General features: G+C 46.3%; 1 protein-coding gene across 1 annotated transcript in view; it reads right to left on the reverse strand.

The window, feature by feature from the left end:
- Positions 1-22995, reverse strand: part of LOC120842308 — a 53729-nt gene that overhangs the window by 13815 nt on the left and 16919 nt on the right. The window contains exons 3-5 of the mRNA XM_040213369.1: positions 22279-22547; positions 16828-16971; positions 11393-12442 (exon numbers count right to left, since the gene is read on the reverse strand). Coding sequence (XP_040069303.1) covers positions 11393-12442; positions 16828-16971; positions 22279-22547 — 1463 coding nt within the window. The remainder of the gene's footprint in view (positions 1-11392; positions 12443-16827; positions 16972-22278; positions 22548-22995) is intronic.

Raw genomic sequence — 22995 nt, forward strand, 5'->3', positions numbered from 1 at the left:
TCGACGATTCCTCAGGGGCGTTGCTAGCAACGCTGATTAGGTCACAGAGCAGTGAGCACACGCGTTTTGTAAATAAAAGGGGCCCACATTACCCTTTGTGCATGATTATATTTCTTTTGAAGGCAGCTGGCCTCAGACTTTATTACGTATACGACGACTCACTTGTGATACGTGGCCATTATAGTGTTTGGGAGGGCTAGAAACTGGCATTCTTTCCGGAATATATTATTATCAAGCCACACATGCGAATAACTTTATATGCGTATGCTTATGCACGTTACATACCTATCATCCAGACATAATTATGACAAATCTTAATAAAGATGTCCTAGACGTATATTCCAACCTTTAAAATATTAAAGCATGCTATTGCCAGAAATGACGGGCCGTTTACACCGAAATATCCGTGTACCTTACGTCTTCTATGAACATGTCCTCACAGGATCACACAGGCCAATAATTGCTTGATTACACCTATCGTATATTTTCATTAGGGGGAAAAACATAGTCAAATAAGACATCTCGATAATTACATCCCTTATATTGGGTCCGGACATTTCGTCGAACGCCGTTTCATCGAACGCCGTTTCATCGAAGCCGTTTCATCGAACACCGTTTCATCGAACGCCGTTTCATCGAACGCCTTTTCATAGAAGCCGCTTCATCGAACGCCTTTTCATCGAACGCTCTTACAGCCTGCAATATTTTTGCAATTTATTTTGATTTTTATATACAACGTCATCTAATTCTCCATTTTTTTAAATCACAGTATGCAGTGACGAGATAAGTTCCATTGTGAACATGTCCTGCTTCGAGAAGACAGCCTCCATGAAACAATGACCCCTCTTCATGTCACATGAAACAATTAAAAATTAGACAAAAAAAAAAAAACAACAAAAGAAACAGAAAGCACGATGTGCTTTCTGGGAAGCGGGTAGTGTTTTATTGTTTGACAGCGTGTACCTGTAACCTTGGGTTATGTGAGGATCCGAAAGGGTGACAGAGTACACCCAGGGCTTTACTATTGTCTGGTGCGGGTTGGCCTTCCTAAGAAAGCGTCCTGAAGACGATTCATAATAGGCAAAAGGGTCGGTAATAAAGTTGACAGTGAAGGGGAGGTGGTTCCAGTCCAGGTGTAGCCCGAAACCATGTTGGCTGACACTTTGTGCAGCTTTCGACTCTGTAGAGCTTGAAAACTTATAAAAAAAAGCAGAAACGTTCAATCTGAGCATAAAGTTGATAATCAGAGTATCATTATATTTTATTTCGTGTGCTCTCCTGGCAGAGCATCGTTTTATTATAAGCGTGCTGCCCTGGCAGTTAAATGCTTTTCGTGAATAAACCTTCAACTAAGCGTAAGTGTGCAAATGAGCTGGTGTGAATGGCACATTACCGAAACCCCCGGACAGCCGGTAAAAAAAAACGACAGACATTCAAAAGTGTTTTAAGTGTCGGTCCTTTACCTCCAGTATCATGTTTTCTGACAGGTACATGAGTAAAACTTTTCAGTAAGTCGCATACCCATTTGTTTTTATACCAATGGTTTTTATTTCTAGTAATTTGGCTCCACCCTAAAGACTGTTTCTTAAGTGACTACCTTAGTCTTAACAAATGTAAGGTAAAACATCTACAAAGCACTGTTATGCCCCAAAACTCGATACAGAGAAATTCGATGAAACGGCCCTAAGCGATTCGATGAAACGGCGTTCGATGAAATGGCGTTCGATGAAATGTCCATTCATTCGATGAAACGGTGTTCGATGAAACGGTGTTCGATGAAATGTCCGCTAGCCGTCCGCAATGCCTGCTGGAAAGCTCAGCTATTTGAACTTCCAAACGTGTATTTACACAAATATATCCATGCAGCAAAAAGTCTCTGCACCGAAAAGTCCGTGCTCCGAAATGTCGGCACCGAAACGACCTACACCGAAACTTCCTACACTGAATTGTTCTGATCCCCAGTCTGAAGAATCCAATAACCTTGCGAATAAAGACAGAGCCATTTGACTCTCCTTGTATTTTTCTAAATTTGTAAAACGCCAAGTATCCGGGTTCATCAGAGATTTAAGCCATAACTGCAGCGACTGGTGGCTTCATAATAATATATAAAAACAAAACTTATGCAATCTTTCACAAGAGCAGTCGTTGAAACAGGGCGCTCTCGCACTACCCCATGCCTCCCGCGCTTGAAAATATTGAATTAAAAAAAGAAAGAAGCAATACCGGAACGGGGTGTGTGTGATTCATGCTGAAAGCGAGGAAGGGGGGGGGGGGGGGGGGGGGTGCACTTATCATTCTTCTTTGTTCAGTATACCAGGAACTCTGTGATAACGTTATTGCCCGTTCAAGGTTTTCGAAACGCACAATGGGTCGCTTTAGAGCCTGCTTGAGGAATTCCTTCGGGTCGCTGAGGTGGGGCTTGATGGAAGTAGGACATCCGGACGCTACAAGCTGTTCCAGCAGAGGCACTGCTGTGAGGGTTTCATATGACTTCTCGCTCCTTGGCGCGCATCGCTGCACCAAATCCGAATGCCACGTGTCACTTTTCCCAGCACTGAGTCACCTCCGATGTCTCATGGTATCGAGGCGCTCGAGGGGGAAGGGGGGGAGAGGAGTCGCCACTGCGTTCTTGTGTTTGGGTTCAATGCTTCAAGCCCAAGTCTGTAAATAACGGGGAGGCTTGGGAGAAAGCTTCGAAAACCAGACAGCTTCTTGTGGAAATCGTGATTGATTTGAGCCTGAGCTCCGAACTACGTGCATAATGAAATGTCCGAAAATATTTGTACCCTTTTTTTATCCCTTTCATCGCCTCATCTAAAACTTTCTGGTTTTCTCGTGCGTAAATGACATCTTTAAAACAATTCTGATCTAGGGTGTTCCCTACTTTAGACAAGCTTAGTAGCACAAGTGTGACACAAATAGGCGGCGCACACCAAGTCACTGAGCCAGAAACTTTCTGGTTGTCGCGGGGTAGTCAGCACTGCATAGTGTACGCGTGTTTGTCCTCATGCGACTACCATTATATTGCCATAGAAAAGCAGTTCTTTTCTTGGTCCTGACATTTAATTGAAAATATGGCATAGAATATAGTTGCCCTTCGATGCAAAAGGAACTATTTCCGAAAACGAAAAACGATCTCCAAATACTATTTTAAAGCATCCAATTAAACGGCTTTGATCAAATGGCGTTTGATTCAATAACGTTCGATTAAATGGCTTCGATGAGACGGCGTTCGATGAAGTGTCCGGACCCAATCGCCAGCATTAATTTGAAATACGAGTTAATCTTTCCTACCTTGCTCAGTCCACGGATAAAACCACCTCATCTGGTTAGTTGCTAATATCAATGACCTAACTTTATTATAAATGCCATCAGTGACGTTTTTGCGGTGGCCCGTGACCTGCTTCTTTGTTTCTTTTTATTAGTAGCAATTATTTGTTACAGATGTACAGACTATTTTGGCAGTGCATTTACCTTCCGCTCTATAACGACTTCGGGCCACGAGAGCGCATTCGATAAACAAGTACACAAAAGTAGTAATTGTGGTCGCGTTGTCAACTCCTGGGACCGGACATTTCATCGAACGCCGTTTCGTCGAACGCCGTTTCATCGAATGCCGTTTCATCGAACGCCGTTTCATCGAACACCGTCTCATCGAAGCCATTTCATCGAACGCCGTTTTATCGAACGCCGTCTTATCGAACGCCAGGGTGGCATTCCCGCTTCCTGAAGCTGGTCAGAGGTGCCCATCCCGGGTTCAGGAAGTTTTTGACTTGCATTGCCGCAGAACATCATCTGACGGAAGACAAACTGGAGGCGATGCTGAGTTCCCAAGGGCCTCCTCGCCAGAAGAAGGCCATATCGGCAAGAAATGAGAAGGTCCGCCTTTTTCATGAGAACCGACCGAGCATGGCTGAGGGGGACTTTTTGGGAGCAATTGCTCATCGTTTAAAACGGTGAATGGCTGTCGCACGAACACATGAACCCCCGAAAGTTTTCAAATAAAATTTGAAGTGACGTACTTACTTTTGACTTCATTGAGTCTTAGAACTAAAAAAAAAAAAAAAAAGTTTCGTTGTAGTTTTATAAATAGCACCTCAGCTTTATCTACCGCAAGCTTCGGGCAGTAAAAAAGTATCAATAGAAAGACATGAAAGGCTAGGAGGCTCACATGGCTAAGGTTGTTGCGCCTGCGCAAAACCTAAGTCGCCTTCTGGCCTCCATGAGTTGGAGTGCGCTCTTACCGGGAGTGTGACTTTTTATTTATTTGTTACAATATACCCTCAAGGCCCATCGGGTAATACAGAGGGAGGAACAGATAAGCACTATATGAAAAACAAACATAAAAAAATTGGTACAAACATCCTCATGGGTTTCTTGCATCAACATAAATTGTAACGGCTACAAGCTTGGACATGAAAAAACCTGACGGTGAAATGGGTAAATGACACGAAAATGCACTCGATCCGTGCGTAAAAGAGCACCTTTCACACTTTTTGTATAAAATACATTCGATGAAACGGCCGTCAGCGATTCGATGGAACGGCGTTCGATGAAACGGCGTTCGATGAAACGTCCATTTTTTCGATGAAACGGCGTTCGACGAAACGGCGTTCGATGAAATGTCCGGGAACCGTCAACTCCATCCCTTGCTTAATCATGTATACAATGCGTAGGAAGAAACGCGTTGATAGCAATATAAGGGGAGAAGCTTGGAAAATTGTTAAGCGGGCGTTGGTTTTTAAAAGCCGGGGATCTTGAAGATGTGTGACAAAACGCGGGGGTTTGCGGCAGGGGTATGGAAACGGGGCTTTCGGATTTGGATTATTTCTTAAACTAATCATGGAATGGGGCAGAATCGTAAATGTCGGCGAGGAGCACTTTATTCTGTCAGGAAGACCCGGCTTGCTTTTGTAAGTAAACGACCGTTGAAACAGATAACAGACATACACTGGATTCTCCAGTAGCTTCGAAAAGCCACGTTACGTTCTCCACTCAAACCGTGACATTGAACTTTAAAAATACGTGGAACAGAAAAAACGATCAGATAGAAAAGCTACACGGACTGAGTGTATCTCCGTTTCACCATAACTTGGTAAACGGCGAAAGCTACGATCCCCGTTGGCCAATCAGAGCAAGGGAGCGACGCACGAGACAGCTCTCCGTGGGAGGATCGTGTTTCTATGGCACATCGTCAAGTGCTTTGCTCCGATGCCCCGATTGGCTCACGAGGGTCGTAGCTTTATATCCTGTCTTCAAAGGACTGGCTTTCACAACGCTTGGGCGAGCACTTAACCCCTCGCCTTGTCTTGTGCGGAAGTATACTCCGTGATAATGGTTTTGTCCGGTTCGACATTCTGACAATATACAATGACACTTTTGTGAGCTGCTTGGAGATGTCTTCGGGGTAATCCGAGAAGTCAGACATACTGCTTTGGTACAAGATTATGTTCTGTATACACAGGGATGGACCACACCGGACGCTGCAAGTCGTTCCAGCCAATGCAGCGCTGCGAGCGCTTCATTTGGCCTCGTGCCACACTCAGCGCATGTCACGTGTCACACACTCGGAACTGATTTACCTCCGATGGCTCGTAGCGTCCGCTGCGGTCCATTTTAAGGTAGAACGGATCGTAACAGAGTACGCTGCTTTGTGTTTGCGAATAATGGATCGCTTAGAGTGGTTCACTGGTAAATCCTGCTTGAGTTCAGCCTGAGCTCGCAAACTCTGGACACAATAAAACTATGTGGCGTAGAAATAAAAGCTTCTGAAAATGTCGGTATCGTTTTTCTTTTTTTACTTGTAACTTTTGTTATTGCTTGGGACCGAGTTCGGCCCTGGAAGCTGTTTGCCGCACTGTAAATTTGTCCAGTTATTAGGGAGTGTAATGATTTTTATGTAGGTGATAGGCCCTCTTGGGAAGAAAATATCAGAAATAGTTCAATGCTATATCTTGAAGACATTGCCAGATAACAACTCACAAATATTGGGTAAAAATGTCAAAGTTGCCTAGTTCGTGTATTTTGAAGCGCTGCATTTTGCTTGGAGACAAAATAATGCAACATGTTAATGGAACGCCACGCGATATAGTGTAAAATATTTTCCTCGAGAAAAAAAAGAAAAACGAAGTTTTTTTTTAATTGCACGCTGAAGTTGGGGAACTTTTCACATTGAAGCACGTTTGAAGCGTTGTAAATATTTTCAGTTATAAAACTCGAGTAAAAAAATATTTTTAGATGATTTACCGTTCCGGAAAGAATATACAAAAAAAAAATTCAACGCTATATCTAGAAAATATTACGAGATATGCACTCCTAGACATCAGATACAAATATCAAAGTTACACGCACGCACACACGCACGAAGGTACACAATAACCTGAAAGCCGAATGCAGTGGCTGATGTACGAGTAGTGATCAAACTGTTTCTGCGGTTGACATCATGGGACGTCGCGTTCGTGTGGGAGCAGTAAAGGTTGGGTGATCAAAAATGCACAATCATGACAATCAGAGCACATATCTCCAACATTTTTTACCCTCAACAACCTTCTCTCCCCCCCCCCCTTTTTTTTTCTCGCTCAGAAAAAAAGAAAAGAAAAAGAAGGGAGATCATTTAATGGTGCGACTTTTGCCGACGGTGCACGCGCGCAAAAGTACATGTCAATCGCAAAAGTGTTATTTACAAGATAAAGTACACAGGAAAGTGATTGTCGCTTTAGATGTCATTATAATTGGTTTTAGTAGTGCACCCATACAGTAGCCTGACCACATAGTTTTAACCCAACTACGTGAAAACGATCAGTTCTTTTGTTGACCCGTTCAAGACTGGCAGTTGTTGAAATATTTTAGCAAAGCGAAAACCGGGTATCGCCGCAAATGATAATCTATACGCAAACCCGAGCCCCTGAGACTTCAACAGTGCCTCCGGTATATGTGTGCGTGTGTTCACCTCGATTAGAGAAGTCATTCCAGATATAGTCACGGCAGTCCGGAAAGTCGAAGTGCTTCCGTCGCATTCCAATTAATGCACGAAGCCTTTATTCTTGGTTGTAGGTATAGGTTAGGTTAGCTCGCACCTCACGCGTGAACCTAAGAACAAACGATTCCGTCAAAGCATTTTATGCTGCACAGGTTACGCCACCTCAGCTTATCGGATATCAGTCATACATTACAATAGACTTGAGTAGCTCTTGCTGTGTTGCAACTTACAAGCACAAGTAGAGAATTAAAGAAAAAAATATCTTTTTTTATTAAAAACCAGCTTGCGAGAGCACGGTTGTGGTCTCATCTCATATGTTGCGCTGTAGTACAGCATGGCGACACCACTGATTCAGATTGGGACCGGACATTTCATCGAACGCCGTTTCGTCGAACGCCGTTTCATCGAAGCCGTTTCATCGAATGCCGTTTCATCGAACGCCGTTTCATCGAACACCGTTTCATCGAACACCGTTTCATCGAAGCCGTTTCATCGAATGCCGTTTTATCGAACGCCAGGGTGACATTCCCGCTTCCTGAAGCTGGTTGGAGGTGCCCATCCGGGGTTCTGGAAGTATTTGGCTTGCATCGCCGCAGGACATCAACTGACGGAAGACAAGCTGGACGCGATGCTGAGTTCCCAAGAGCCTCCTCGCCAGAAGAAGGCCATAGCGGCAAGAAATGGGAAGGTCCGCCTTTTTTATGAGAACCGACGGAGCATGGCTGTGGGGGACTTCTTGAGAGCAATTGCTCATCATTTGAAACGGTGAATGGCTGTCGCACGAACACATGACCCCCTTAAAGTTTTAAAATAAAATTTGAAGTGACGTACTTACTTTTGACTTCATTGAGTCTTAAAACTAAACAAAAAAAATGTTTCGTTGTAGTTTCATAAATAGCACCTCAGCTTTAGCTACTGCAAGCTTCGGGCAGTAAAAAAGTATCAATAGCAAGACATGAGAGGCTAGGAGGCTCACATGGCTTAAGTTGTTGCGCCTGCACAAAACCTAAGTGTCTTCTGGCCTCCATGAGTTGGAGCGCGCTCTTACCGGGAGTGCGACTTTTTATTCATTTGTTACAACACCCTCAAGGCTCATCGAGTAATACAGAAGGGGTGTACAGATACGCACAATATGCGAAACAAACATAAAAATCGGTACAAATATCCTCATGGGTTACTAGCATCAAAATAAATTGCAACAGCTACAAGTTTGGACATCAAAAAACCTGAAGATGAAATGGGAGAATGACACGAAAATGCACTCGATCCGTGCATCAAAGAGCATCTTTCACATTTTTTATATAAAAGACATTCGATGAAATGGCCGTCAGCGATTCGATGAAACGGCTTTCGATGAAACGGCGTTCGATGAAACGTCCAATTTTTCGATGAAACGGTGTTCGACGAAACGGCGTTCGATGAAATGTCCGGGAACCGATTCAGATACTTTGGAGTTACTAGCGCATCGTAAAACCTCGTTGTCATCGGCGGCTTCCTGAACAAGGTTGCGGCATGACAGTAATATATTATATTGCGCCTGCATTGCACTGTTTGCAACAGCAGACTGATATTTCATTATCGACAAGCAAACTCTACCTGCAAAAATTAAATGTAATACGAAGAGAATGCTCATAGTTTTAGTAATCAGTAATTTGTAATGTGATATAATTAAATTTTAGTGATTTTTAAGAAAGGATTCGGTAATGTAAAACAGTTAGTTTTGGAAAATGCTTTTGCCATCTCTCGCCTAGAAATCTCAAGAGGGCGACTGTACTAAAGTGATTAACCATTTCGAGAAGAGATAATGAGTTGAGAAAAATTAACGCAATATTGTAATTACACTCCCGAAATTTGACGGGTGAACTTGTACTTTAAACTTTTGTTTACGGAAAGGTGGAGTTCTAGTCACCGGTGTGGCCACGTGCAATATGACGTCTAAACGCGGCACTGGTCACTAGCAGGATCTCAAAACGCAATATAAAAATGCAAGGAACCGAAAAAAAAAAAAAAGGCTCTGCTTTGTATTATGGATTTTTGCAGATCTCAATATTTGGAGTTTCGGTCAAATTTCAGAACAAAAACAACGGTCTGACAGCCCCCAGCACTGTTTATTTCAACGTGTGTCCCATTTAGGCACCACCAGGTGGGTTGGGGTAAAAGCACCGGACATGTTAGAGTACTCACGCTGGCATGAATTCCTGTCCCGTAAACACTTTTTGCAAGGCTCGCCACTTCCTCTTCAAGTACCCAGGGTCACAATACACTCTGTAGTACCGTATTTTCCGGACTATATAAGTTTAAAAGTTGAAAATTCGCCCGATGCGGACTATCTACAGGTGCGGACAATACAATGATATAATTTTTCTAGATCCTTCACTATGACAATCGTGAAGGATTTTATGAGTAACGGACTATACTAATGTTGATTTACGTACGATGAAGCTTCACCGTGAGCTAATACAGTAGGCGTTTGTCAAGGTCTGCTGAGTATGATACTTTTTACGTTCGGACTAGGTGCTAAGTGCGGGCTTTGCACTGGGTGGCGTTTGTGTACCGGGTGCGGACTATCTAAGCAAGCACTTTTATTTTTGACGCAAAATATTTCCCTGCGGACTATGCACCGGGCCCGGGCTATAGTCCGGAAAATGCGGTAGTTCCTTCGAACTCTAGGGTTCTTGGACGATGGCCCTTAGCCTATGCCCATCCTCACATGGCCTTGGGTCACTTTACATGGACGGCAGAAGCAGTCAAATGCTCGGAGTAGCCAAGCATGCTTATCGCAAAACAAAACAAAAATTCAGAGACAAAACCGAGAAGCTAGGCTCTGAAATGCTGCAGAAAAGAGAGTTCGGTTTCGGGCGCTTCTCTGGTATCGCCGGAGGAAAGGGGTCGCTGTGCCTCCCGCCGCAAATCGCCCATTATGCGCTTATCTTGGCTTATCTGGCCCCGAGATGCAGCAACAAAAGGAGTCTCCCCGCCGTCAAGTCAACTGTGGGAGAGGAGGAAATGGGAAGTGTGGCGAGGGGAACTTTTTTTCTGGTCGAAAAATATTCTGCAGGTTGGTCTTTGAGCGCCGCGTGGTGGGAAGTTTTGAAACTAGCCCGAATGTCTCGGAATCTTGGCCTTGCTTACAAAAGGGACAAACCGAGGCTTTAAGTCACTTCTTTTGCATTCTCCCCGCTGCAATCAGTGAAAAAAAAAAAAAAAAAAAAAATCACCACATGAAGCGCTCTTCCATTGATTTTCATTGGCCGTTGTTTGTGACATTACATTAGATTGCGATTGGCCGCCTCGGGAACCGCCGTGACGTCACTTTATGGACCGCTTTGGTCGTCGCCGGTAAGCTGGCTGCTTCGTCCAAATGGATACTGGGAAAGTAAGCCATTGTCTCCCATGCCTGCTAGTCGGACACAAACAGATGCTAACGTACAGACAACCAGACCTCGCAATGTGATTGGCTGACCGGTCTTAGTTGCCATGGCCATCGCCATTTTGGTTCATTCAAATCTTCGAAGCTCCAGAAGGGTCGTCCTGAACCAGTCGCGCCAACATCGCTATGGAGCATCGCGGTAAGGACAGCGTTCTTCGTCAAAATAAGCGTCTTTGAAACTGTGCATGCAATACATCAACTACGCTTATCTCTACAGATCTCTTACAATAATATTCTTGCGTATTGAAAGACAGGAAAATTATTTTTTCCAATGCTGCCAAGTACCAACGCCACCTGTGGTGGCAGTACGAAGATGTCCGCTTGTTTCGCCAGTGTGTGGATAGCAAAATCTCGGTTTTTAAAAAAAAATGTCTTTATAAAGCAACCTAAAGCAAAGAGTTGAGGGAAAGATCCTCGCACCCCTTCCCACTTTAGCAGAACAAACGCTAGAGAGGAGGGAACCTCTTCTCCAGCGTTCGTTCGCTGGAGAAGAGGTTCTCTCTTCTCCAGCGAGGATCTTTTCCTCAACTCTTCCCCAGACGAACGCTGGAGAAGAGGTTCCCTCCTCTCAGCGTTTGTTCTGCTAAAGTGGAAAGGGGTGCGAGGATCTTTCCCTCAACTCTTAACCTGTCGCCGGTTATACCAGTGATTGGTGGATAAGATCTTCGCCTCGTGATGGACATTCCAATAGCATATTGCGAGATGGACATTACAATAGCAATTAAAAGTGATCCTATTAGTGTGTGATCGTGGACACAGCGCTGGCTGTAACACGCAACCTGTGACCGTTTCGAAATCTCTGAGAGCCGCGCATGCTCGCGGCGCTGGGCGTACACTGCGCATGCGCGATCCGGCACTCTCGCTCTTCCAGTTTGTGATGACATCCCCACTTGGTCGTCTGCTAGGCGCTAAGCAGACGACGCCACAGCTCATGCCGATGTTATAGTCAGTTGTATCCACGATAGTACCACGTCGAGACATACCAATTATCGGAGGCCTGGCAAGCCCGGACAGGCCAGCCATGAGGGACGCCGCACCGAAGCAGACGCTGAAGTTGGCGGACTCAACCAGTTCCATGAAGAAAACATGTATCAGGATCTCGGTGGCTCCAGTGGACCAGCCTAGAATCACGGACATAAGGACCATGAGGGAATACGAGTAACAAAGGGGCAAAAGAAACAAGGCCATGGCCGAGAGGAGAAAGTGCAGCGTCATCATGGTGCTCCTTCTCAAGAAGCCCTTGTCTGTAACCCATCCGGATGCAAAACTCGACACCATCTCCGCTGTTGCAAAGATCGTGATCAAGAGAACAGCGTTCCATTTCAATATTTTCTGATCCATTGCGAAGTCCACGACGACGGTTATGTAGGTGGTAACGCTAAGAAAAATGTGTGAATATGAGAATGCAATGGCGTAGAACTTGGGGATGGCAAAGAACGACAATGATCCGAGTATATGGCTTCGAACACTTGACCCTGTTACTAGCTTCTGTGCTGTCCTCGAAACGTCGTACATATTTAGCGCATCCTGAACTTGTGGTTCCACTAGTTCTATATTTTGTGCATTGAGCTGATCAGTTCCGGGGTTGTCTGTCACTCTTGAAGACAAAAGAATATTTATGTCTTCATCTTCGGTGCTTAAATTATCTTCACTTGACGACCGCGCAGATTTTGGCAGGAGTCCGGCTGAGAGCTCTCCTGGAGCGCGGGAACCCTCATTCTCAAGGGTGGCTCCTTGTAATGCCTTGGCTCTAGGAGAATCAGTCCGTGCTTTCTCGTGAGAAGTAGGAACAGACACCACACGAGGATCTCGTTGTAGCAAGGCGGCGGCGGCAGCGTTGAGCATCAAAGCACCCCCCAACAACAGACCTCCTCTTAGGCCGTAACGGTCGAAGAAGAGCTGTGCAATCGGGGGGAAGGCGAGGCCTCCGATCGTGAATCCTGCGTTGCTAATGCCAGAAGCGACTGTCTTGTAGTTAGTGAAGTGTCGGTTGATGACCGTGGTAGTAAGCGTCGTGTACGCGGCGGTGATGCCTGCAGAAGAACAATAATTCACTACAATATACGGTCTGTTTGATTTTAGTTCGAACCGATCTTTTCAAGGGATGCCGAACCAAACTTAGCATTTCACAAAATGCATGGGCCGCAGAAGCGTTGAACGGGACGCTACAAACTCCAAAACATCATACATCCGATATCTCAAGCGGATGACCGTCTATTTGGAAAAGAAGGGCGGGAACAAGGCGAGAAATGTGACGTTTCGATTCTCCTGGAACGGTTGAGAATGAGGGGAAGCGGCCTGGCTTCTCTTTTGCTCGCTTCCGTTCACTTGCTCGAAGAGACGAAGCGAAAAGGAGAGGGAATGAGAATCGTGACGTAAGATGTCTCGTTGGCCTTGTTCAATCGTGCACTTTTTTTTTTTTTTTTTCTAAAAAAATATGGCCATTTTTAAGAGATATCGCTGTGTGAGGGATGCTTTGGGGTTTTACAGCGTCCCCCCTATCGCTCCAGCCTTGTTTTGTGAGCTCCGAATTTCGGTTGAACATCCCTTTAATTAGGGGGTGAGAGTTATCACGGGTGTTGTCTTTAGCCTACACTTGTCAGACCTGGCAAACACTATAGTCTGTTGCAGGTTAAGAAACCAGGACAAGGTCCTCCCGTAGAGCTTTTTTCTCTTTCCACTTTAGCGCCTGCTGAAGTGATAAAGTGGAAAGAGTAAAGAACACTGGAAAAGAGGCAAGAAGATCGCCTCCTTTCCAGCGTTCTCTTTGCTAAAGTGAAAGAGGAAAGGGCTCTACGGGAGGAGCTTGTGCTGGTTTCTTAACCTGCAACTGACTATAGAAAAGGGGATAGCAGTCACAAAAAATATTACTTATTAAAGCAAAAATTTGTTCATTAACTTTTTTAAATATTTGTCGTACGTCACAAATGATGAGTGCTCAAGAAGGGGGGAAGGGGTTTATCTCCCCTTTCCTCCAATAGACTGATCTCACCAGCAAGTTTTGCCACGCCACCGCTGCCGCGATGCATTGTGGGACCTTTAAGCCGGCAGCACACTGCTTATATGTCACACAAAAGACGGTCTGGCAGACACCAGACACCGCGATATCCGTGGTTCGGGTGCCGCGTGCCCAGTTTCTCCTTGAACTCGTTGCCATGCGGCACTCGAAGCGCGGATCCCATTCATTGTTGTAAAAATACTCGAGGCTAGAGTGCCTTCATACACACGCGCGCTTTTGCTTGAGTGGTGACATCTCAGCCATTTTTCCGCCCAATCGTTCCTTCTATGCATTTTGAAGTGCGCGCAATCCGGTGTCACTCAGCTCGAGCGCGTAGCTCTGGCTGATGCATAGACGCCATCTTACCGCCCAAGTCACGCACCGAGTGCGCGAAAGCGTCACGCGCTGGCACATTCCGGACAACAATGGATGTCTTCACCCTGAGACAGACAGACATCTAGGCACCCTACTCGAGGCACGTGCCGCGCGCCACCTCTGGGAAATTCATGGCGTCCGAAATCTAGCCCAGTGCTGTGCTGTGCGGCCATGATCTTCCCAAGGGCTGCAGGTTGCACGTGTCTCGTGCATCGACGCACCTTGCGCTACTTTTGAAATATGAAGGGGCTTTAGGATCTTGTGGTGACTTGCGTTCGAATCTGTTTGCAGACTGTCTTTTGTATGACGAATAAGGAGTGTAACTCCGGCTTTATAGTCTGCGCAGCGGGGCTGGTGCAGTCGCGGGCCGAGATGCAGTGAAGATGTGGCTGACGGCCGTCCTCGCACGGACGGCGTTAGCAATGTTGTTCTATCAAATTGCTTTTCTTTTGCTCCACCGTTATGGTGGGATTCACGTGTTGCGCCCCTGGCTGCAGCAACAATAGCACCAGACACATACAAGGACGTCTGGTTTCATAGTTTTCCGAAGGACCGGCAGATGAGAGCTGGAGGGATCGCCAAAGTTCGCCAAGAAGGCAGTAAGGGACGGTAATTCGCTGGTTTTAGAAAGCTATAGGTAATCAACATTGTGTGCGCGAAAGCAAACTCACGCGGATTCTGATTGCGCTGTTGTTGAAAATGGGAGAAAACTTACAGAACCCGCGGAGTGACCCCTGGGTCGGAGGTGCCGTAAGATCGTGCTTGCCTCCGATCGTGTTTTCGTCCCGATGCGGCGTCTCGTGTTCGGCGCTCATTTGTCAAACACACTACCTGTCTTTACCTTTTCTGCACCATTGTTTTTCCACGTATTCAGTTTTTCCAAGTTTGTGCCCACGACTGGTCACACAAAGCGAAATTATCAGTTTTTTTTTTACATATATCTTTAGCTCGCTTGCCAAATGCACGCGGGTAAGAGGCATCTCAAACGTCCTGCGGGATCGTCCCATCAAATGTTTTCAAACCTGAGTCGAAGGTAGAGGCTACGAACAGACACATAGCATAAACTATCACCGGTGGGGCACATTTTCAATGTGTAATCGAATGCCTCGTTTACAAGCATACCCTAGAAATGTTTGCCAGAGTAGAAAGCCAAATTAGGAACAATGCTAAAACAAGCCGTGCAACCCGCGATGTACCACCAAGCAGGGACAACGTGATCTGAATATCCACAAAGGCAAATGTTGTTCAGAATGTTTGTCAGCAAACCATCCAAGTATTTACATTGCAAGAGCTTACACTATAAACGCTGGCCTCATCTTTAACAAACCATGCATCTGACGAGGCAGTCTAGCTACATCGACAAATGCCGGGCACAAAGTATTGCGCAACATTGATTGTTCCTTCCTGAGGCGTGTTTATGAACGAAACCACACCCAGGGTGGAGAATAAAAAAAAGTTGATTTAAATTATGATTTTAATCCCCTTGTTTTTGGTGTGTTGATTTGAATCAGGCCCGAATGACATCTTCTAAATATATATATATATATATATATATATATATATATATATATATATATAGATATATATATATATATTTTTTTTTTTTTGCTGTTTGATAATTTTATAAGTTTATCATAGACATTAATAAAAAAGTAAGAGTTAGAGTTCTGACATGATTAGAAGTCAGATGTCGGGGGCACTAAAAATCTAGTTTCATACCCATTAAACGGTGGAAACAACTATACCAGGCCCATGTAAGCGCAATTAGTTCTCAGTGACAAGGTCTGGGAATACACGTTTTGTCTCTGTAAGCAATAAAGGTGCTGAATTGAAGCCGTAATAAACTATATGCACAGCTCCGTAGATATACAATGTTACAACTTTAGTCAACCCTTCTATTGCTTACGTAAATGCAAAATGGTATCGAAGATGCTCTTTTCGATAAGAAATGATTGGGCCTCAATTAGCCAATGACTGAGTATTGTGCCGTTTTTAGATGCCTAAAACTGGAATTTCAAGCTCCCGAACGTCCAGCCTATTGAGCAAGGCGCAATCTTTCCCTGTAAGAAAAACAAATATAAGGGTCGCGCTCTCTCTTTTTCGGTTCGTTGGGGTGTACCACGGGGTTCGATTGGAAGCCAAGGAAAACGCCAAAGAAACGAACAAAACGAGGAGCGAAAACAAGACTATGTGTGCATACACACGCACTCGCACGCGCACGCAGACGCGCACGCACACGTGCGGAAGCACCCACGCGCGGACACGGACAAACACACACACGCACACGCACGCACACGCACGCACACACCGCTGTACCGTGATAAATACGTGGCTTGCACAGGACGTCATTTTCGTTGCCCTCCAAAGAAGAGGGAAAGAGGGGTCCTCCGCTGTGCCGGGAGGCACAGCGGAGGACCCCTCTTATCAGGATCCTCCGCTGTGCCTCCCGGATTTGCACAGGCGTCGCCATTCGCCTCCCAGAAGATTATAGAAGATTAACCTGTCACTCAAAATTCTTACAAAAGCAGCTTCCCTCTCCTCCTTTTACTTGGTGTTCAATTATGTGCGATGTGACCTCAGTGCAAGGAGCCTATACAGCGGTAAGCAAAAAGAAAAAAGGAATTGTTGACGGCTAACCCGTAAACTAAGCCCAAGTTCAACGATCCCCATTTTTTTGTTCCTTCGCACTTTCGAAATAAAGACGCCCCCCCACCCCCCCCCCCCCCCCCCCCATCCCCCCTCCCCACCGAATCCCCCTCCTCTTCCTCCTTCTTTGCTCGAAACTGACGGGAAGCAGCTCGGAGTGAGGTCTTGGTCAAACATGAAAAGGCCCCTTCCCCCTTCTTTTTTTAAATGTTTTGACGCCACTGACCGATAAGAGTAGGCTGTTTCGATTAACTTGCACCTGTTGCACCGAAGCAAAAAGGTGTATAGGCAAGTGTGCGTCCGTTATGTGTATTGAGGTACGACCGGTACTACACCGACCGCCCTACACTTTTCTGCGCCGGTACAGGAAAATCGAACATGCCCCTAGTACTTGCGTACCTTGTAATATTCCGTAGAAGGCGATAAGATAGGGTATGCCATTGGCGAAGTAGCAGAGCGAAACGCTCATGGCGCTGACCACAGATCCCGCCAGGGTCAGCTTCCAGACGCTGATGTATCTTGCGAGGACTCCCGCTGCAAGCGCTGCATTTCGGGGACGAAAGAAGGTTTACTCGCATGTGCAGAATACTCATCACGCATACATGGGAGCATGGTTCCGCACGTATGCCGGACTATTTTTGTTCCAACGAAACATCGCGGAGTTTCATTGGCTGCGGTGTTGTCTAGATGTACCGTCCATTCTATAAACAAAACATTAAAAAAAAATATCGGGTAGGCTGTGTACACGGCACCTCCGGAAGTGGTATACGTGTGACAACGTCCAAGTGCCTCCAGTGAAATGAAACGCGTGCATCGAAAGTAACAAATCTCTTTCGATGTAACGGAAGTAATGGCATGAAACTCAAGTATGAAAGGGAACGCATTTCTTGGTTACTCGCGGAATCAATCGAACGAAACAAATATTTAAACATAAGGTAAACTTAACAAGCGTCAAGACACAACCCAAGCGCATTTAAATCAGAAATCACACGGACAGTCGAAACAAGTGCAAATCAAAACGCGACTTTTATTTAATCCTAGAAGACGAAACTCATCGATGGGCATAATTTATGGGACTATGGTAGAAGAAATACGAGATATATCGCAGCATTTCAACGGTGATGTGGCCTCGCGCCTCCCCGAGTGCCGACCGACGGGTATTGCACTGCCTCCGTCTGCGACGGAAGACCGACCCCCTGAGCGCTAATGTACTCATCAAGAGAGAAAAGTCCCACGCATTCGGGCCGCTTCGGAACGGCGGTGCATAGACGTAGACATCAGTTGTCCAAGTTTGTGGTCCTGAAGGGTTCATACCGCTGGTGACGCCTGAAAGCGGCTCGTACACGAAAATTAAACGAATATATTATTCTTCAAGTGGAATGCTTATAGGCCACTTAGTATATACACTACGTTTCGAGATTTTCAGAGCTCTAGTGACTGCTAATATTCAATTTCCGAATTTTTATCCTTTTCATCTGGCGACCAGGCAACACTGTCCAAGGTAGCTACACTACTGTGTCCATAAACCACGTGATCATGAACGCTATCTCATTCTAGGCGTCCCCATACTCGCCCAATCCAGAGCCGTATATACACCTTTCCAAGAAGCACTCGACCCCAGGGGCAACAAACCGTTTTCGAGCACAGTCACTGATTTGAGGCTAGACTCTCACCGGCGTCCCTCCTAACCCTAACCGAGTGGACTGTGATTTCAATAGGCGCAGCCTGCGTAGGCGCAGTTTAAAACGCTGCTGGCGGCTAAATTCTCGTCTTTTCCCGCTATATTTTGTGTCTCATGGTACATGTATTTTCTCAAGGACATTGAGAAAGCATTGTGCCACATTTAAAAAAAAACATAAAAGCAACAAAAAACTGTAAACTATTTCTGTTGGGTACGCGTGCGACAGAACGAATGCGACTGGAATGTACAGTTCTAGTTATTTGTTTTTCTCTTACGATAAGTTTTGACGGCGCCGCGGGATTCGCCGCATGTGAAACAACAAAGCGCTTTGCTCTCAAAAATAAATTACAACAGAAGAGGGCCGAAAGGCATGCATTTTTCACGCTTACAAATAACGTGTTTACCGATCGACAGGACACGGACATACACTTGAGGAAGTGTTAACATTCGAACAATAAATCGTACGTACCACACGATGCAGCGTTATCCGAAAATAATTTATTTGAGAAAGATCTCAAATAACACAATCACAGTCGACGACAGTCACATCTTGACGATCGGACGGAATCCGAGATGACTTCGTTTTGGGGCACGTTTTGGGGAGAGCTTCCTTTTTTCACAACCGCACCAAGGCAAAGGAACGAACGCGACTGACCCGTTTCTCACCCCAACCCGGACGCGTATAAGCAAACCATATCCCGTACAGTGCCTGGCCACGCCCCCTTCGGCGCGACGCGAAAGCGGCCATTTCATTGGTTTTAAAAATGTCGCAACCCGTACAACTATTTTTGGAGATGACTGAGGATTCTACGCGGATTATCTCTGGGACGGGGGAGAACAATGTTCACAAAATCGCGTCGAGGTTCGTTCGACGTCCTTCACCTCCTTCTTTTCCCGTGATTGTAAAGCAGAAAAAACTTGAATGGCAGGCACTTACCAGCCTTATTTCTCACAGTGGAAGATAACAGAAAAAGGGTACGCAGCACGCATTAAAAACTTTCAAGAGCGGCGAGAAAACGTCGATTGCAAAACCGCAAAAACGTAGGTAGAAAACCGCGCTGAGCGGGTCTTCACAGTCCCAGAGAGTGGCAGAAAATTTCTAGCTGATAGAGGGCGCGAGAGTCGCACCAGCCGCATCAGCATCAGCAACATGGCGGCTGGGCGTGTTCCAGGGTGTCTTCACATATTCAAATATGGCCAACCAGAAGCCGGAAATAATACTCTTTCGGTGGTCGCGAGAAACGAAATTAATAAGTGCGTCGGAGTAACTCTCAGTGACTGCAATTATGGTCCACATAATGTTTCAATCACAGTCATCCAAAATCATGGTGGAAGAGCGCGACTTGCGGAACGATCGACATAATCCGTACGTCAGGTGCCGAAGGGCGAGAATCTGTCGTCCGAGCGGTCACACACTGTCCGAGTGGCACATTCGTTTCTAACATCTTTTTGAATTATCATAACCGAAACATCACGTGCAGCATATTTTCAAGCATGAAGAGTTACTACATTTAACCCTTACGGTCTTATTAAAACTCTTCTCGCTACCACCGAATTTTTTTCGGCTTCTGGTTGACCAACAGAGCATGCCAGGCCCTCCCTCTGCGTCTGGTGCACGCCCTGACTCTGCCCGCTCCTCGCATTGACCACACTCTACCTTTCCAAAAAACGCTCCTAGGCCGCCGCCATGTTGCTGATGCTGAAGCGGCTGGTGCGACTCTCGCACCCTCTATCAGCTAGAAATTTTCTGCCACTCTCCTGGACTGTGAAGACCCGCTCAGCGCGGTTTTCTACCTACGTTTTTGCGGTTTTGCAATCGACGTTTTCTCGCCGCTCTTGAAAGTTTTTAATGTGTGCTGCGTACCCTTTTTGTGTTATCTTCCACTGTGAGAAATAAGGCTGGTAAGTGCCTGCCATTCAAGTTTTTTCTGCTTTACAATCACGGGAAACGAAGGAGGTGAAGGACGTCGAACGAACCTCGACGCGATTTTGCGAATATTGTTCTCCACCCTCCCAAAGATAATCCGCGTAGAATCATCAGTCATTTCCAAAAATAGTTGTCCGGGTTGGGTTGGGAAACGGGTCAGTCATGTTCGTTCCTTTAATGCGGTTCTGAAAAAAGAAAGCTCTCCCCAAAGCGTGCCCCAAAACAAAGTCATCTCGGATTCCGTCCGATCGTCAAGATGTTACTGTCGTCGACTGTGAGTCTGTGACTGTGTTATTTGAGATCTTTCTCAAATAAATTATTTTCGAATAACGCTGCATCTTCCTCAATTGTATGTCTGTGTCCTGTCCATCGGTAAACACGTTATTTGTAAGCTTGAAAAATGCATGCCTTTCGGCCCTCTTCTGTTGCAATTTATTTTTAACAGCAAAGCGCTTTGTCGTTTCACATGCGGCGAATCCCGCGGCGGCGTCAAAACTTATCGTAAGAGAAAAACACAAATAACTAGAACTATACAATCCAGTCGCATTCATTCTGTCGCGCGCGTACCCAACAAAAATAGTTTACAGTGTTTTCTTTTTTTTTTTGCTTTTTTTTTTTTTTCAAATGTGGTACAATGTTTTCTCAATGTCCTCGGGAAAATACATATACCATGAAACACAAAATATAGCGGGAAAAGACGAGAATTTAGGCAGCGTTTGAAACAGCGCCTACGCAGGCTACGCCTATTGAAATCACAGTCCACTCGGTTAGGGTTAGGAGGGACGCCGGTGAGAGTCTAGCCTCAAATCAGTGACTGTGCTCGAAAACGGTTTGTTGCCCCTGGGGTCGAGCGTTTTTTCGGAAAGGTGTATACACGGCTCCTTCTCGCCCAAGCGCGCGCCTCGCTGCGGTACGATCAGACCCGCTCATGCAATTCGGCAAATGATGCATGGATCACCCGCATGCGGCCGCCATTAGTCGGCCATGCACTGAGCATTCAGAGTGCACTCGGATCGAAACGCATTCCACACGAGTGGTGTGTCAGAGCTCCGCGCTAACTCGGAGGCAATCACGGGCTAGTCGCCGGAAGCGACGAGACCAACTAATGGCGGCATTGAATAATCTATGCAAATACTTTACTAGGGGGAATACATTCCACTTTTCTCAAACACAATTAGCCTCGGCGCGGACAGGTTTTCTGTGCTTGGCGAGACCCGTCTATCGTCGGGGAGGTCTCGGCTATCGGGCGGTAAATGATGATGATGATGATGATGATGATGATGTTTGTTCTACATACCAAATTTATTGTTGTGGAAATGCTCAAGACACGTGCCGCGCGCCACTTCAAGGAAGAATATGGCGTCTAAAATCTAGCTCAGTGCTGCGCCAAATACTTTGCTGCGCTGTGCCGCCATGATCTTTCCAAGGGTTGCACGTTGCACGTGACTCGTGCATCGACGCATCTTGCGCTAGTTTTGAAACATGAAGGGGCTTTAGGTGGAATCGGAGACGACACCGCCGCGGCCGCCGCGAACATTCACGTGCACATGCGCGTGGACTGATACGGACCTCCACTTCGTCAGGGCTGGATTCGGCGCTGTAGGCGTTCTGTCTAATGCAAATGAGCGGAGTGGAATGTATTCCCCCTGGTAAAGTATTTGATCTATGCATCAATTGACGTTTTGGGAAAGGGTCTATTATCGCTCTCGTCCCTGGCCCTTTGGCCTTCCACCCTGCATACGCCTGCGAGATTGTCTCGGACCACGGCGACCGCGGCAAGTTTGTCTTCCGACCGCGACTCGCCGTCGCTGGACCTGGTCGCCAGCGGGTCGCTGTCAAAATGAACAGCTTCCAATCTCCTTTGATAAAGATTATTCTCGGAGCTGCTGCGTTCAGTGTCGAAGACTTCGACGAAGCGAGCGACGCCGTAGACCTGCCAGAGACGTCGTCACGGAGTGGGCTAGCGCACATCCGCGCACTCCAGATTGGACCACGTGGAACGAAAGCTTGCGCTGCAGACTTCAGAGATCCTGGGCTCAATCTCCACCCTTGCCCGTTTCGATCTGAATAACCATCTTACCGGCGTGCGGTCGTGTATCACTACTGCGTGATGCACGTTAAAGACCCCATGCTAGCGGTTATACTGCACTGGCTAAATTTCCTATCGACAGGGAATGATCCAGACGCCCGTTGGGGATCACTGACTTCACGAAAAATATCCGCTTAACACGATTACTTTTACCTGAAAACATGTAGGAAAATCCGGCGAGAGTGACGGGCCAGGCCGCCTGTTCCCTGGTGACGTGGAACGACTGCAGACTGCCCGCAAAGACAACTGCCGTCGAACGGAGCATGCCGGATCCGAAGACGTTCATCCAGCAGCATGCCGCAGCAACCAGCCACCGGTCGGCCACCGCGGGTCCCATCGAATTCAGGTAGCGCCGATGCAACAGCAGAAGCGCGAGTGAGCTTTGGTAACGATCCTTGCGCGGGGGCCACCAAGTATTACACCTAAGTGACGGAGCCAGAGTATCGCGGGCTTTCGCTGCCGACTCTTCATTGGCGGAAAAAAATGGGGTTCATAAATTATTCAAGGACAAGCAGATGTCGATATACGAACACAACGGGCGTCTGAGTTTGAGGCAGAGGGTTAGGTTCGGCGCATTTCCTGTTGCACCGCCGCGACAACGTCGACAGCTGGGATGAAATAGCGTAAACCATATTGCGCTAGCAACCTGCTTTTTTCTTTTTTCTTTTTTGTTTTTTTAAAGAAACGTACGGCGTGGGTAACTCTATGCATCTCATTATTATAGCTCCGCAGCTGATGAGAATGCAGCGTTAGGCAATATAATAACGTCGAAGAGGCAAACACGAAGCGAAAAGGTCGTAATTCACGCCTTTTAAAGGACACATGCAAAGGAAGCAAACAATTTTTAAGAGCCTAGATGGAAAAAGAATG

The sequence above is a fragment of the Ixodes scapularis genome, unplaced genomic scaffold, assembly GCF_016920785.2.
Source record: "Ixodes scapularis isolate PalLabHiFi unplaced genomic scaffold, ASM1692078v2 PGA_scaffold13__105_contigs__length_92229423, whole genome shotgun sequence".
NCBI lineage: Eukaryota > Metazoa > Arthropoda > Arachnida > Ixodida > Ixodidae > Ixodes > Ixodes scapularis.